Genomic DNA, 18750 nt, shown 5'->3' on the forward strand with positions numbered 1-18750 from the left:
CATATATAATTGATTTGTTCAGTATTTAAAAAACATTAAAAGTTCAATTTTGAATGATAGATAACATATAATTGAAGGTTTAAAGATTTAACAGATACAAAAGTTGAAGTTCATAGAATTATTAGACATGAAATTCAAAGTGCAGATGTACTTATATATTATTGAACACTCTTTAAGGACTTGTTTGACATGATATTAATTAATGTTCGAGGACTATAATTGTAGTTAACCAAAAGTGTATTATAACTAAATAGATGGTTAGTTTGTCAAGGTAGGGAAGAAAATATACTGATATTTCTAAAGATCAAATATCAATTTATATCTATAAACTTTGAAGAGTGTATCGATTTAATTTACTATGCTATATACTTTTCTATTATGTCAGCAATGCTAATAACAATTCAATCAAGTTCATCTATGAATACACTACATTAATAAAGAAGACAATTTATTTAAAGCTATACGTCACGTTCCGTGAAGATCTAACCACGTGACATATAGATTTCAAACTAATAAATGTATCATTTAAATCTTCAAATTTATTTTAAAAAGAATCAAAGTTTAGAGCAAGTTCTTTTTACTTGATTTTTTAAAATCGTGTAAAGATCAACTAAATAAAATCAATATTATCCTAAAATATGATTTGAAGGGGCAAAAGAAAAAAAAAATATTCACATTTTATTATTTGGGTAGATTTATTTAAGGTTAAAAATATTATTTTGATCATTCTAATTTAAAATTTGTTACTTCTAAATTAAATGTTGAATTTAGTTTATATACTTAAAGTGAGTTCAACTCAAACGTTCGATCTCTCATTTCCGCATTACGGTAGTATTAAAAAAATTACTCCATATACTTTAGAATATCTTAAGTTTAGTTCATATTGTTTGTTTATTGGTTTTTTTTTTTTTTTTTTGTTTATTAGCATTTTTCATTCAAAATTTTTAGAACATATTCACATATTCTATTTATTTTGCATCAAAAGTATTATAATTACTAGATATAGTTAAATGGATGAAAATTAATTTAAAGGGACTAAACTTAAAATTTATTAAAAGGATAGTGATTAGAATTTCACAATTTAAAATACATAAACAAAAATTAGATAAACATCGTAATATAAGAATTAGAATGATATTTTAACCCTTATTCGAAAGAAAATATAAATATATATGAACAATGATCGGAAAAAGGGTATGCATAGTTGTGTAAGAAAAAAAAATATACAGAAAAACATTTTTCTCGTCTAGAAAGAAAGAAAAATTATTTTAAATAACAAAACTTTTGAATATATTTACAAATATAGCAAAATATGAACAAGAAATTTTGGACCAATTACAAATTGTGACATTATTTATCAAATTAATGGTCAAAATACAAATAATTGAAAAATAGGATGGGTTAGTACATAATTGATCCAGAAATGGAAATAATTTTGAAAATTATGATATGGTTAATTAGTACATAATAATCATCCAAAAATGGTATTCATTTACATTATGTTACGATAGACCATTATATTTTTCAAAACTAGATTCTATATGTGAGAATATAAGAATTTAATTTCAATAACTCAAAGAAGTTTTTTCTTATAATTATTCTCACATTTAGTGATATTGCTAGGAGCTAAATCTAAAACAAAATGAACAAATAATAATATGCATATATAATTTTGTTCAAGAGCCAAACTTTGAAATTAAAATGATAGAGGTTTAAATAATTCACTCTTCAACGACAAAAATATGAAAATTAGTTCAACAATACTCGACATGTATCAATCTTTTATTTCAAGATGGAAGGGTTCAAATTCACATATTAAAAAAGAAATAGCCGAAAATTTAGATACTACAAAAACCTTTTACAAAAATGACTTTTAAGTGTTTAATGTGACCGATCAACTTCATTTAATTCTTGAATTTCAAAATTGTACAAAATAAACACCAATATAACATCATTCGTATTAACTAGACGTGAATGTAATTTGATATGTAAAAAGTTGATTTTTTTAAATAATGATATATATTACGTCAATCTATATATATATTTTGGGTTAAAGTGAATGGTAATTCATAACATCCATTTTAATCTTTCTAGAGTCGTTACGTTATGAAAAATAATTCTAAAGTTCAAGCATTAAATGATTTTAAAAATTTAGAATCATAATATCGAATCTTTCTCTAATGCTCTTAAGGATATATTTAACATAATTCAACCTATTAGTTACTGCCAAAGATTAGAATAACTCAACAGCCCAAAAACATATGTATTTAAAACCCTACTAATTATCTACCTCCTATAATTACAATTATGGAAAATTATTATTGTGTATGTTCTCAAGGGTAAAAATAAAAAAAAAAATTAAAGAGAGGAAAAATTTGTAAAAATATTACGAAAGGACAAAAATGTAGAACCCAACACCCAATAATGTGAAGAGCAAATTAAAAACCCTTTCTCTTTAAATTAAAGTGCAAATTAAGAGATAACTGTGTTTTTGTAGTTGCAATAGAAAACTTGGGAAATTACTTTTGCAGATTATTATTAAAACTTGATGGGTCTCTATAGAAAGTTGGAAACTGATGTAGTAATTGAAGCTCCAGCATGGAAGTTTCATGAAATGCTTCATAGAAACCCTCATCATGTTTCCAATATTGCTTCTGATAAAGTACAAAGTTGTGAACTACACGAAGGCGAATGGGGCAAAGTTGGTTCGATTATTTATTGGAACTACGTTCATGGTTTGTTTATTTACATTGTTTAATTACTCTATCTATTATTTTTCTTAGCTTCGTCGTCGTGCACTTTTCATATTTTATTTGATTGAATTATGAGTTTAGTCTTTGTTCAACTTTGAAATTTCTGTGTACTATTTTAGTTCATCTATAGACTTTCAAAAGGGTTGGGTAAGTCTTTTGAATTTTTAGTTTTATATATATACCTTATATTTTGGTAGATATTTAGATAGGTTTTTAAGATTAGAGGCATTTTCAAATATAGCAAAAGGAATTGAAACTATTTACAAAATATAGCAAAATCTATCCAAATCATTTTATCTTTTATTCTTGGTTTAAGAATTTGCCTTTGTTTTCTTGAACCTTTTGACCATATGGCTTTCATTATCATAAGTAACCTACTTAAATTCTTTGCTAATTTTTAAAAATATTTTTTAAAAAATTAAAAACTTTAGAACTTAGGGTTTGGATTTTCGAAAATTCTCATAAAAAATTAATAGACAACAAAAAAACAAAACAAAGAAATTGCTAACACATCGGATAGTGCTTATAAACTTAATCTTAAAAAAAATAAATTAAAACCTTAATGGATATCAAACGAGACCCAAACTTTTAATTTTGTTTCTACTAGGTTAGACGATTGATGAACTTTGAAAATTTTATCAAATAGGTCAATAACTTATTAGACTCACCTAAAACCAAAAATTCAAATAAAATCTACCCGAAGCAGTAATATAAAGTCTAAGAATCTATTAAATATTTTTCTAAAAGAAAAAAAGGTTGAAAGGTCTATCGCATATACAAAATCAAAAGTTCAAAACACAAATCGGCCTACACATTTCAGAGATGGCTACACTTATAATTTAATGATTTTACTTGTATTTAAATCAATATTATTTTGCATATCGATGTTATTATATTATTCATTTAATTAATTACGAGCACGTATTGACGAATAAAACACACTCGATCATAAAGACGGGAAGGCTTGCGTGGCGAAGGACCTAATAGAAGCAGTAGATGAAGAGAACAACTCGTTCACATGGAAAGTGTTAGAAGGAGACCTTTTAAATCATTACAAGAGTTTCAGACTTACAATCCAAAGTATTCCAAAGGATAAAGGAAGTGTGATTCATTACACTTTGGAATATGAAAAGCTTCATGAAGATATTGAAGATTCACATACTTTTCTTCAGCTTTGTGTTGATGTCGCCAAAGCCATCGATGCTCATTTGAAGGAAAATAATAATTAATAATAATGAAGGGTTCATTTGTAGAGGTTGAAGAAGCTCCTAAGGCCCCATGAGAATGATTAATTATACTTAAGTAATGATTATCTACTTAAATAATGCTTCTTATATATATATATAGCATATCATGGTTGTGTGTTTGTGAAATATTATAATCTAAATCTCTATGTTATGTGTATGCTTATAAATAAAATTACTGGGAATAAAGTTTGAAGGTTGTTTAATATTTTGTAGAACATTTAAATTTTCCATCTTAGTCGTTTTTTGAACTTTAAAAAAGGATTATTTTGATCCTTTTATTTTTATTTTAACGAGTATAATAACATAGCTTCGGATATGATATGTGTTAACAAGTTGTTAAATTTCAATATACATAACATGATCATAACATATATAATTGAGTCGAGGATGGCACATATTATTGGACATAAATTAAAAAAGAAAATAAAGATTATGAACTAGTAACATAACAAAGACAATTTAACGAGACACTAAAATAGAACAAATTTGTAAGTTTAAAAATCAAAACGTTAAGATAAATAGTGACATAGAGTTATATAGAAACTGAGTTTTAATTGTATTGAGAACATTCGACTTAAGTTCCAGTGAACTTTTATATATTAAAAATAAACTTAAAACAAAAAACAAAAGAACTCGGATCAGTTTTCAATATATACATTTTAGTCTCCAAATTTTTAAGATAGGTTTAAGAGGTACTAGAATTTTTTTTCTAAAAAATTATATAATGATCATATGACCATCGATCAATTTATGTAAGGACATGTGCTCTCTTACATTATCGATTTTTGTATTTTAATATTAATTTTGAAGTGTCCTTTCACAACCATCATGTAGTGATTTAAAATTGTTAAAAGAGATTTTCTTTCAAACATCAGTAATTTTCTTTTCTCAGATATCAAATTTCTTTTTAGATTTCAATAATTTTTTTTCTCAAATATTAATTTTCTTTTCAAATTTCAATAATTTTATTTTTTCAAATAATTTTTTTTAAAATAAAATAATAATTATTTCAAAATTTTAGAAAAAATAAAATATTGTTGTAGAGACCTATTTTTGAAAACTTACGAGCTACAAATATTTTAATACTTAAATGATATGTTTTGAAAATTAAGGAAACATATTTGTGGATAATTCCATCTGAATTTGTTGTGATCTTCTAATCCTTTGACATTTTTCTTCAAAAGAGAAAAAATTTCAACATATATGCTTTTAACCTTTTTTATAATTATCTTAAATCATTCAAAGTCGATCATTTCTAAATTGTCTCCAAATCGATTCTATCAAAATACAAGTTCATTCTTACTAGTCTTTATTGTTGTTGTTGTTATTATTATTATTATTATTATTAATTCATGTGAGTTGAAATATGCTCACTTTAATGATTTTTATTAACTGACCATTGTAATTATAAACGTATATTTATGTCGAAAATTTTGTTTTATATATAATTTTTTTTTTATTGGAACGATATCTAAATATTTTAATCAAATCATTATGCTAAAATGTACATAACTTTACACCCAAAAAGGTCTAAATTTAACCCCCAAAATGTCTAAATAAATTAAAAAAAAAAAAAAGATAAAAGATAAAAGAAAAAAAAATAAAAGGCATTCATCACAACATGGATTTCAACTTCCCCACTCTAGAAAAGGTGAAAATCCACTTGCTTCTTAAACGATAAATAATTATTTCAAAAGTGATTGAGCAAAACTCACCCAATGAGTATCACTTATCATCCATTAATTCCTACTTAATCAATTTGAAATTATTTTTTAATAATTATAAATATAATAATTAAATTCAAAATAATTAAGTATATAACAATATTTTAAAAAAAATAGCAAAATTTATCAAAAACTATCAAAGATAGGAATCTTATCACTTATAAATAAATCATGCAGCAAATATTGGTCTATTACTGATAAAGCATAACAGTTTATCATCAATATAGGTCTATCACTGGTAAACTTTGTTATATTTGTAAATTTTTTAACAATACTGCTACATACTTAATAATTATTCTAAAAATTGCTATCTATTATAATTATTCATGATTTTATATCTTCTTTAAAATCAATTTTAGTTCATGTCAATTTTCACTATTTGAAAAAATAATGCTTGAAAAAATTGATTTTGATTATCTCAAAATCAAGCATTTCCAAACAAACCCTAAAGTTGAAAATCACATCTATCTATTCCTTGATTTCACAATAATAATAATGAAAACTTTTTCATTTTTGGTTTTTAGTTCTTAAAAATTTTGTTTTTTTTTTCCCTCGATTTTCAAGTTCACTTTTCTGAATGAACACGTGACAAAACAAATCAAATATTTGGCTTCGTTTATGAAACATTAGTAAAAAAGAATATAGAATTTATAAGCTTTTAAATAAAAAATAAAATAGTTATTCCACATTAATCATGATGTTATAATTCCACATTAAATTTGATTAAAAAACAAACAAACAAATATATATCATTTTATATAATTCTAATTTTGGTTAAATCATAAAAAATTTCAAGAAAACAAATCTTATTTTATCTAATTCACATTTGATAACATTTTTCTTTTTAGAAAATCTCATTTGATATATCTTTAATTAATTTAGACAACTCTTTAAAAAAGTCTCATTTCATATTAGAGACACTTGCCATTTTATTTGATGTTTATATAAACATGCAATATAATTTTGATTTACGACTTTTTTTTTTAAATAGAAAAATTGACCAACTATTTGTATATCATGAAAATAAAATTATTGACAAACAAAATTTATTCCATTTAATTTTTCTATGAAATATAAATGTTTTATCAAATGTTCTCTTTCTGACAATTTCTTTTTATTTTAACTATATATATTAAATTATAAAATACCTTTTTATCTAATGGTTACATTACATGTATAAATGGCGCTAAATTAAAAAATATATAATAAAACTTTATTTGATCCATAAATTACATAGGGTGAATTCTCTCCTCAAAATTTTTAAATGAAAAGTTAAGTTTTAATATACATATAAATTCTTTTATATTGTGTTATATTTAAAAATACTTTAAAATTAGAATATTTGTAACCGTCCCGATTTGAACTAGGGATGATATAATTGAATTATAAGGCAGGTTGATAATGATATGATAATTGAATAAGGCAGGTTGACAATGATGTGATTATTCTCCATCACATTATAGAGTGAGCTTAGGAGTTTATTTATTTAAAACAAAACAAAATAAAAGAATATAGCATACGTAATTTTGTCTAAAAAAGTCTTTTTTTTCTTTTTAATTATGACAACCAAATACACATTAGAGATTACATTCATATTAGTCAATCAAAATAATTTATGTTCGATTTCAAAACCATTATGTTATATTAATTATCTTTTGATGTCAAAATTGATATTAAAAGTTAAAGTATTCATTTCTTGACCAAAACTGCTCAAGTGAGCATAGTTAGATAGCATTTATGGTATGTATTATATTTTGTTGACCTCTCACATATTTCACTTATTGTACTGAAAAAAATTATAGTTAGTATTTTTCTTTGAAATTTCAAACGTAACAAAAATCTTGTTTTTTTGGTTACCGTATGAGTTACATCAATATTTCAAGTCGAGAAAAGTTATCTAATTATATAAGCTTTGTTAACTTCGATCTTAATTAATATTCTAAAAGTGATAAGTTACTTTGGTTTTGGTTTAGTAGTATCGAGATGAACTCCATTCTTAGAAGTTGGAAGTAATTAAATTTCGTATAAATCTATGGTTTAATTGGGAGGTGTGAAATCTCTCTTTTCTTTCAAAATTATATACTCTTCTTCTTAGCAATTTTCTTTTTAATCTTCGATATATATTGGCTTGATATATTTTTAAAACATTTTAAAATGTAGGTATAAAAAGATAATAAAGAAAAGTACTGTTATATAACCCAAAACTAAAAAAAAAAATGATTATCAAATGAGACAAAAATAAAACTCTAGATAATCGTTGGGTAAACTCTCGTCGTATAACGAATTACAACTCATTTAGCATATTCTCTCTAATTCACTTAATATCGCTTGAACAAAAAAAAGTAAAATATATTTTTGATCCAGATCCCTAGGTCAATTTAGTCTATAATTTTAAAAACAATATAATCAAAGTCTTCAACGTTTATGAAATAATTCATTTTTTTTTTCGAAAGTAGGTACAAATATACTGATAGATGTCTGTCTATTACTAGGTAAGATGTAGTTAATAATATTTGGCTAGAATTGGAAAGTTGTAGAGTGGACAAAGAAGTAAAATCTCACATGTGAGAGTAAAACCCTTTCTATAAATGAGATCCAAGAAGAGATGTTGTTTGGCAGTTAATGTTGCCTTTGTCTTTCTTATAGCCTTAATATATCACTTTATACTCCAAATTAAATTAAAACCAAAATTCTATCTATGGGTCTCTATGGGAAGTTGGAAAAAGATGTACCAATCAAAGCTTCAGCTTCAAAGTTTCATGAAATATTTCATAAGAGACCTCATCATATCTCAAACGTCTCTTCCGACATAATACACGGTGTTAATCTACATGAGGGCGAATGGGGCAAAGTTGGCTCGATCGTCTGCTGGAGATATTTTCTTGGTTTTTATTAATATTTGTTTCTAAGATCACCTTTTTTTTTTTCTTCTTTTAAATGAGTTTTTAAGTGCTTAAAACTACAATATTTTGATACGACATTTATAATCCAAACCTGCAGATGGGAAGTCTAGAGCGACAAAGGAGATCATTGAAGAAGTTGACGAAGAAAACAATGCAATAACTTTCAAAGTAATCGAGGGACACCTTAAAGAACACTACGAGAAATTTAGGTTTAAAATCAAATGCATTCCAAAGGAAAAGGGAAGTATTGTTCATTGGTGCTTGGAATATGAAAAGCTACATGATGAGATTCCAGAAACACATGGTTTATTAATGGATCTTTGTGTGAAGGTCTCTAAAGACCTTGATGCTTACCTTAATGAAGGTGGTGACAAACCCTAGCTATCTTGCTCCATAAATAGAAAAAAGTTCCATATATTTATTTAAATAAGTTGGCTTTTATACTATATGTTGTAATTTGCTAATAGTTATCTATATATAATGTATGTTTAAATTTATAAATAAAGTATGTGAGTGTGTGTGATATATATATATATATGTATGTATGTATGTATGGGATCTCAGCTGTTATAAAGTGGGAGAAATATATTCTTAAATGTATGGATATCCTATGCTCTTTGGAATGTGAAAATAAATAATCTAATTGCTATAGTGTTAACTTTGCGTTCTATGAATAATATAATTTCTATTCTATGAAATGGTAATTCCTTCATATCTATTATTTCTTTTAGCTATTGTTTTAAAATTCAAGTCGAAATTTGAATTTTTTAAAAAATAAAACAATTAGCAAATTATTTACAACAAAACCACTGAAAAGACAAAATTAATTATACCTCATTTTTATATGAATTATAATTTTTTTGTCAAATGTTCTATTTTTTACAATTTCACATTCTTTTGAAAACTATTTTTGTTTTTAAAATTTTACTAAGAATTTAAATCCTCTTCTACTTTAAATTGATACAAATCGTAAAAAAAAAAATGGACTTAAATTTTTAAAATTAATCAAAAATAAAAAACGAAATAGTTAACCGAGCCATCTTATTTGTTTTTCACTTTCCTCGTACCTCATCGGGAAGCAAACTTTGTTCCTCATGCAATAATCCATTTTAGGTGGCTTTCAATGGCTTCTTTTAATTTCCTACCATAAAATCCATCCATTTTAGAGAGTTCGATCTTTTAGAATTTTTATTAGAAGGATCTTTTCAAATTTTTTTTTTGGAGTTTAATTAAGAATTGATAAAAAAAATCTTTCCTTTATTAAAAGGTTATCTTGTCATATATTTGAGAAATTCTGTAATTTTTTTTTGAGAAATTCTGTAATTTTTTTTTAGTTAAAAAATATTTCTCAAATTCTAATATGCCAAAACATATGAATTATTTCATTTGTTTTTCATAAAATAGCTTAAATTTAATTAACAAATCACACATTCATATGCAAACTCTTCTTATTGGATTTACCACTAGTGAAAATTTGAAAATTTTGGTCTTTCTTTCCTCTTGTTTTGTAGGTCTCGATTCTTTGTTTCTTTTTTCTTCTTTTTTTCAATATAAAATTTTGGCCTCAACGAATTTGGATGGAAAAGCGCTTTTAAGACTACAAAGAATACTTTCTCTTTTTCTTTTCAATTTTTTATAATGTTTAATTATTATATGAAAAAGTGACTATGAACCCTCCAAAATTGCTTTTACTATTTTTTACTTTGAGAGAAATAAGACATTAGGCAGTGATGGTACTTATTCCAAAAATGGTTTTAAAATGGTGCAAAAGCTTTCCGAATATAAAACAAACACGATAAGACATTTAAATATTTATAAATATAGCAAAGATTTAAAATGATTCACGGCTAAATTTTAAAATATTACTGTATTTATAAATTTTGTTGTTATTGAATAGAATCTTCTTCTTTTTTTTTTTTTATAATTTCCATAAAAGGCACTTGATTTGTTGTAATATTCTTCCCAGTTGCATTTATTTATTTCTTTCTTTAATCATATGTGCCAGTTTCAACCAACCTTCAATTTGAACTCTCTTTTTTTTTTTCTTAATTTGCATGAGATGTGATTGATGGAAAACATATAGAAATAACTTTAAATTTTTAAAAGATGGAGAGAATAATGTTGGGCATATTTTTCTTTTTACAAAAGGAAAAGAAAAAAAAAAAGAACAAAGAGATAAATAAAACACTAGAAAAAAGGTATATAAATTATACTTTAATTGTATTTTGCTAATTCTTTGATGTTGATCAAAAGTTGTAAATACATCTGTTCACAGGAGATTCCTGGAGAAATTTGATTCGTGAAGTTGAACTTGTGTTGATGTTGTATTTACGTTGATTTGATGGGATATGATTCGATCTCTAGAATTCGATCATCTGATTCTCTCTCGACTGGATGCTTACGCTTGATTTAAAGAAGCGAATCTGATTCTCTCTCGACTGGATGCTTACGCTTGATTTGAGGAAGTGAAACACATGATGTTCTCGAAGTTTGAGACTTGGAAGAAAGCTTGTATCTTCAAAGGAGCTTCAATCTTTGAGGGTGTTCTTGACTTCGAGGGTGTTCTTGAAGGAATGAGCTTCAATCTTCGAGGGTGTTCTTGAAGGAGCTTCTTCGAGGGTGTTCTTGAAGGGTGTTCACTTGGAAGAAAGCTTTTATCTTCAAGGGTGTTTGACTTAGGAGTCTTGGAGAATTCTCTCTAGACCTTCTGAAGTCAAAAATTTTGTCTCTCCTACAAATGAAGAGAACTCCTCTATCTATTTATAGAGTTCGGTGAGTTTTTATGGACTTGAGCCTGGTCTGGTCCATAACCATGGGCTCAATCACATGGATTTGAGTTATATTTTATTTTGGATTAAATTAAGCTTTTGGCTCAGTTGAATTTTAGCCCAATTAAATAATATTTATTTGAACCAAAATAATTAATTTGATCCAATTGCCATAATAAAGACACGTGAAATTGTTCAATTTGTCTTTAAATTTAATTTGGGACACGTGCTTAATTCCAAATACAATTATTTTAATAAATGACGTGGGAATTTGTGATTGATTCCAAAAAATTTTATTCAACAACATCTTTAGAATTTTTAATTGTAATTAATTTTATGTGTTGTCAATACTATTAAAGATCAATAAAAGATCAGATTGATGTGTAATGTGATTAAATATGTGATAAAACAAAATAACAAAGATTATAAAATTTCGAAAATGAAAATTATAAAATTTTGAAAATGAAATAAGTTAAACAAAGATTTGATAAACCAATTGAAACCATTAATTTAAAATCCAATTTAATTAGATTTGATACTTGTCATGATTCTTGAGGTATCAAAGGCTTTGAGTTTTTGTCATATGAAAATCTCACATCAATCTATGTTTCTTGACAACTTTTTTTCATTTAAAAGACTCAAAATCTCAATAACTTCTAAATTTGTTTTTTTCTTTTTTTGGAGTAAAATTTACACTTGATTTTCTTTTCTTGAGGAAAAAACTTTCTAAATTAATATATTTATTGAAAATTTTATGAAAATATTCATTTTTCTTAAAAAAAAAAGTGCATTTTACTTCTTTTCTAAAACAAAAACAAATCAATCTCTTTTTATTTAATAGGATTGTTTAGTCATAATTATAAATTGGTTACACCAAAAAAAGAACTTTCATAAATATCTGAAAATACAAAAATTTAGTTTGGCTGAGATCTATATGTATTTGATGATAAAAAATTATCGGCTTGTACTAAAAAGAATTACCTACAAAAACAACTAGTTGTCATTATGCTTTTTGCGATACCTTTTTTCGTTCTCTTCTTCCCGTTGATTTGAGTTGTGTGTGTTATGGGAGAGTGAAAATTTTTCTATAAAGTGTCCAAGAAGAGAAGGTTATTCTTGGCATTGCCTTTTATCTCCCTAATCTTTCCTAAAATATCACTTTATACTCCAAATTAATTAAACCCACAAATTTTCCCTGATGGGTAGATATGGAAAGCTGGAAATCGATGTCCCAATTAGAGCTCCCGCTTCAAAGTTTCATGAAATGTTTCACAAGAAACCTCATCACATCTCCAATGCCTCCAGTGACAAAATACACGGCGTCGACCTACATGAGGGCGAATGGGGCCAAGTTGGCTCCATCATTTGCTGGAAATATTTTCACGGTAGTTTATTTTACCACTCTTTTCCGTTTGTTTTATAACTTGCTTATGAAACGAATTAATTTTCAAATATTGCTTGAAACTATATATATATATATATATATATATATATATATATATATATATATTGCAGATGGTAAAGCTAGAATAGCAAAGGAGATCATTGAACACGTTGACGAAGAAAACAACTCAATCGCTTTCAAAGTAATTGAAGGAGACCTTACTGAACACTACAAGGATTTTAAGCTTACAATCCAATGTATTCCAAAGGGTAAAGGAAGTGTGGTTCATTGGATCTTAGAATATGAGAAGTTGCACGACAAGATTCCAGATTCACATACTTTGCTGCAGTTTTGTGTTGAAGTCTCTAAAGACATCGATAAACAACTTTGTGCGTATTGATGAACCCTAGCTAGTCATGTTGCTGTGGCATGACACAAGATTTTAGTACTCATCATTTCTCAGGTGTGTCGTTGTTCGTTATATATAAATAATTTGGCTTTTTACTATGCTAAAATTGCCAATTCTGATCTAGCTATATGTATGTTTTAATACTAATCTAAAGTCATGTGTATGTGTGATGATATGTTCTATATGTTGTACTAAATGGCAGAAGTAATATATTCTCTATATATGATAATATCCTACTCTTTGGAATGTGAAATATATAATAATAATATAAGTAATTTCTATGTAATAATTTTGATTTATAAAATTATTTTTCTTTCAAACCAAATGACAATCATTGGAACACCTAATTTGGTGTTAATTCTATGTTTACCATGGTGTTTATAGAATGGTACCAAAAGTATATGAAGTCTATTTAGGTAAAAAGTTAATTCTTTTAAACATTTAAGAAATTAATATTGTCAAACAATAATAATCTATATATTTGGCTGATGAAAGAGAGCTAGAGTTTATATTGGAGGTGTATACTGACGGACCTCCAATCGTATTACAATCCAGTAGAAGAAGGAAAAAGAAGGGAGACGCACGTGTGAATGAGAGAGAGAGGGACAACAATTAATTACATGACAATAGCGGTTAAAAGTGAAGGGAGTTGGGAAGAGGGGGGGATCATTTTGTTGAGGTTTAGCTACCAATTTCCTTGAGAAATCGAAGGGACAAAAGGAGTTGTCTGGTATCAGTCTTGCTTATATTTTACTTGTATCATGTTCTTCTTGTTTCTCTTTATTGTTGTTAAGGATTGAAGTATAAATTATATATCGTACTTTTTGAGAATTAAATCAATATATACGAACACCCATTTTGGTTTCTATCATATGCATCAATTGGGTGTCAGTTTTGGGACAAAACCAACAACGAAAATTGAACCATAAAAATATTATGAAATTCAACAACATAATTTGCAACTGTTTGAAAACATAAACAAAAAAAAAAATATCAATCATCTTTTATGAAAAACTTAATTCAATCATGGTAGTTATTGGAGTTGAAAATTAGGCGACATAAAAAAAATAACAATAAATCAATATCATTAAGGCAATAGATTTGATCTTGGCTTGGTGTAACCAGTTTGGTTTGATACTTATTGAAATTTTAGGTTATCTAACATACATGATGAAATTTGTTATATGCAATGTTACAATATTTCCAAAAACATCACAAATCAATGCACATAAAATTAAAAAACAGAATAGAACGCAAAGTTTGGTAACCCAGTTTGATGTAATATCATCTATGTCTATAATTATAACGTCAAATACAGTGGTAGATAGCATATTTTTCTATTTATTATTATTATTTATTTATTTATTTTATTTACTTACTTTAGTTTAGTTTATTTATTTTTATAAAAGAAAATTGGTTTTGAATTTATGATTTCAATTTAATTTTTTTTAATTATAATAACAAAATAAAATAAAACAAAATAAACTTTAATCTCATGATTCCCCCTTTTCCCCTATTAAAAAAAAAAAAACCTATAACTCATTGGCCTATAAAAAGGGAAAATTAAAAGAAAATTAATTAAAGGAGAGAGATTTATTTAAGGTGAAGGTATAGGTTGAGATTTTCTTTTTAAGGAGAGGGGTAAGGTCAGATTCTTTTTTTTTTCTATTGTAAATTAAAAGAATCTTCTCATTTGTTCAATTTGTTATGAATTGGGAGGATTGAAAAAAGCAAACTAAGAAGCTTTTCTACAAATAAGGTCTTCAAAGGTATTTTCTTTTTCCTTTTTATAAATTATCTTTCTTTTTCTTTTCTCAATTGGATGTTGAATCTGATTAATTTCAATATATTTAGTGATTACTGTGTATTTATCAAATTTGTTTTGTTTGAATTGAGTTTACTATAGCTTTAAATTTAGGGCTTACTATGTAGTATCAGGTTTATTTTAATTGATTTGCATTTTCAAACTATGTATTTCACATATTTCATATTGTTTTATTTCACACTTTGTTTCACATTATTTTATATCACAATATATATATATATATATATATATATATATATATGTATATATATATTCTCAAGATAATATTCCTACTCTTTGGAATGTGAAATATGTAATAATAATAATATAAGTAATTTCTATGTAATTGTGTTTTATAAAATTATTATTATTTCAAACCAAATGACAATCATTGGGAGCTAATTTGGGGTTAATTCTATGTTATTTATCACGGTGTTTGTAGAATGATACCAAAAATATATGAAATCTATTTATGTAAAAAGTTGATTCTTTAGACATTTGAGAAATTAATTAGTATTGCCAAACAATCTATATATTTGGCTGATTAAAGAGACCTAAAGTTTATGTACTGAATAGACCTAGCTCCAATAATCGTATTATAATACAGTAGAAGGAAGAAGCACGTGCGAATGAGGGAGAGGGCTCTAAGGGAGAGAACCACGTTGGTGGGACAACAACTAGCTAGTTACATGAAAATGGTGGTTAAAAGGGAAGGGAGTCGAAGAGAGAAGGGGGAGAAATCACTTTGTTGAGATATAGGTTGCCAATTTCCTTGAAAGGAAGGAGGGATAAAGGAGTCATCTGGTGTCAGTCTTTACTCTTATTTTACTTGATATTGAATTATAAATTTTATGTTATACTTTCTGAGAATTATATCAATATATACGAACAAACATTTTGGTGTTATATCATATACATCCATTGGTGTCGATTTTGGGAGAAAACCAACACCGAAAATCAAACCATAAAAATATTACAAAATTCAATTGTGTCAGTTTTGTTAGGTAAACATAATTTGCAACTTCTTTTAACAGAAATAAAAAAAAAATTATCGATCATCTTTTTATGAAAAACTTAAATCAATCATTGGTAGTGGGGTTGAAAATTAGCCAACATAAAAAAAAAAAAAGAAAAAAAACAATAAATCAATCACTAATTAAGGCAATAGATTTGGCCTTGGCTTGATGGTAATGAGTTTGGTTTTATACTAGTTGAAAGTTACATTATCTAACATACGTGATGAAACTTTTAATTATGCACGACGTCAACATTTCCAAAAACATCATAAATCAATGCATATAAAATTAAAAATCAGAACATAACACAAAGTTTGGTAATCCAGTTTGGTGCAATACCATCTATATCTGTAAATCAGAATTATAAAACATAAAGTAAAGTGTATGTTAAGCAATTACAATTACGCACCTATTTGTAAATAAACTATAGCAAATACAACTATGTACATTTCAATAGCTCAACATGAAGAACGATCACTTAGGTTTCCTCCAAGTATATGAGACTCCCTTGATGAAACTTAAGCTCCCTTAAGTGTGGACTCTCTTTTGCCAAGAACGTTTGTTTTTCTACCTACAAATGAAGTTTGCAATGTATGGATAAACACACTTGGGTTTTAGCACAATCACAACACCAATATGCTTCAAAATGGCCAACACCCTAAAATTGATCGAAACCAATCTTGGTTTAAGTATAATTGTTTTATTCTAATATAAAGATTCATTGAAATTGAGGGGGCTCTTGAGCCAATACGCCTAGCTATGATAAACTCACCCCATTTCGGTTTATTTAAGACGACGTGAATTTAAAAAAGGTATATATATAATTATATCTAAAAGTCAGTAAAAACTTTAGTATAGATATTAAATTATTGAAACTATAAATCAAAATATGAATTAGGTTGTCCTCAAATTTTGGTGAGAAGATTGAACCACAAATCTTAAGATTGATAGTATAATTTCATGTTAGATGATTGAATTTTGTTCACGTTGTCGTAATAAATCGTTTATATATAATTTATATTTCATTATTTGATCCACTGATTATCTCTTTTATTTAACCTAACAGATCAGTTTGCTAAATTTGATCTACAACTTAATGTCATTCCAGTTAATTAATATTAAACAGTATTATTTGTATCCAAAGTTTGTACATAACTATTTGTAGTATTATAATAAAATAACAACATATATAATTACAAGAGATCACAAACGTAGCGTGTATTTCAAAACCGTTCAACATGCTTCCCAAAGATAGTGGCTCATTTGTGGGATTCACCATTCTTAGGTCTAATTTTCATTTTAAAATTTTGGGATCGAATATATATTTAGACTCTATTGACCCTAATACGATAACATATTAAAAAAAGAAAATCAATTTGCTTTGAGAAGAGTAATCTTTTGTATCTTCTAAAAATCATGAGTTTTATCCATATTTTTCTTGCAATCGTAAGTATACACTAAAATGATTTGCAAAGAAGATATCATTTGTTGTAAATACATACGAAAAAGAAAACGTATCAAATAAGTAAAAATAATTCAAATAGTGCAAATAAAGAAAATAACTACAATAGACAAAGACAGACATTCATTAGTGTTTACTAACGTTTTTATTAAATAAATAAATACAATCTCGTCGTAGAAACTTGACTATTATATATATTATATATCTAATTGATTTATGTTAGTGATGGTGAAAGAAGAACGTAATATCTGAAGGAGTGAGTGCAAAGAAAGAAAATCAAAGTGACTAAACCATCATCTCCCATCTCGACATGTCGGCCATACATATCTTCTCCTAATTAATAATACTCTCAATATAATGACAATCAAATTACATTTCATCCGCTAATTAAAGATGAAATAATTACATGTTATTAATATATGACACATCAACAATTAAATTAACCTCTTACGTCTACCAAAATCATCCGTATATAAATTTTAATAATTCACATGAGATTTAGGGTTTTTTTCAAAATAATAATAATAGAAATTTTGATTTTTAAATAACCACTAAAAAACATAATTTATTATACTTGAGTTTTCCACAAAAGGTAAATATTTTACTTTTCTATTTTTAATAAATTTCCTAAAATTTATACTATGAGTAATTTATTGCAATTTAGACGTAAAATAGTTAAAATACCATTTTAATTCCTCCCTAATTTGAATTTTATTTTATTTTAGTTTTTATATTTTTTACAAGAGAAAAGACATCGCAATATTTTTAAAAAATTATAAAAGAAATTTAAAATTCTATTTTAGAGAAAAATCAATAATAAACTATAAATAGGGAAAATTTTGAGATTTTATAAAAAAATATAAAGATTAAAACGGTACATTTTAGACGACATTAAAATTTTAGGCTAAACATATGTTAAGTCGGGTGTTTTTTTAATTTTAATTCAATCCTTTGTGTTTAAAATGTTGGTTTAGTCTTTGTGTTTTAAGTTTTTTTTTAACTTAATTCCTTTCTAAATTTTGTTAATAAAATTACATATGTATGCAAAGTCATAGTGAATTTTCACGTTTTTAGGAGTTCAACATGAACAAGAAGCATGAATTAATATTTTCATTATATCAATAAAAAAAACCATGAAACACAGAACATAATAACAAAATATTTCTAACGATGAATATAATATAAATAATAAACATTTTAACTAATAAATAGAGCACGACTCAATTAGTATAGATATTTATTAGCTTTAAATTTAAATATTTTAAAGAATTTATTTTCAA

At 25.8% G+C, this 18750-nt stretch overlaps 2 protein-coding genes across 2 annotated transcripts; both read left to right on the top strand.

The window, feature by feature from the left end:
* Window positions 1–2440: 2440 nt before the first annotated feature.
* Window positions 2441–4203, top strand: LOC103483945 (MLP-like protein 43). The gene is made up of 2 exons (XM_008440817.2): window positions 2441–2735; window positions 3708–4203. The coding sequence occupies exons 1-2, from the start codon at window positions 2549–2551 to the stop codon at window positions 3980–3982; spliced, it is 462 nt and encodes a 153-aa protein (XP_008439039.1). The 5' UTR covers window positions 2441–2548; the 3' UTR covers window positions 3983–4203.
* Window positions 4204–8357: 4154 nt separating this feature from the next.
* LOC103483946 (MLP-like protein 28) lies at window positions 8358–13474 on the top strand. Its single transcript, XM_008440818.3, has 4 exons — window positions 8358–8609; window positions 8725–8994; window positions 12574–12780; window positions 12911–13474. Exons 1-4 carry the CDS (start codon window positions 8423–8425, stop codon window positions 13177–13179), a joined length of 933 nt encoding a protein of 310 aa, XP_008439040.2. The 5' UTR covers window positions 8358–8422; the 3' UTR covers window positions 13180–13474.
* The last annotated feature ends 5276 nt before the right edge of the window (window positions 13475–18750 follow it).

The sequence above is a fragment of the Cucumis melo genome, chromosome 6 (assembly GCF_025177605.1).
Source record: "Cucumis melo cultivar AY chromosome 6, USDA_Cmelo_AY_1.0, whole genome shotgun sequence".
NCBI lineage: Eukaryota > Viridiplantae > Streptophyta > Magnoliopsida > Cucurbitales > Cucurbitaceae > Cucumis > Cucumis melo.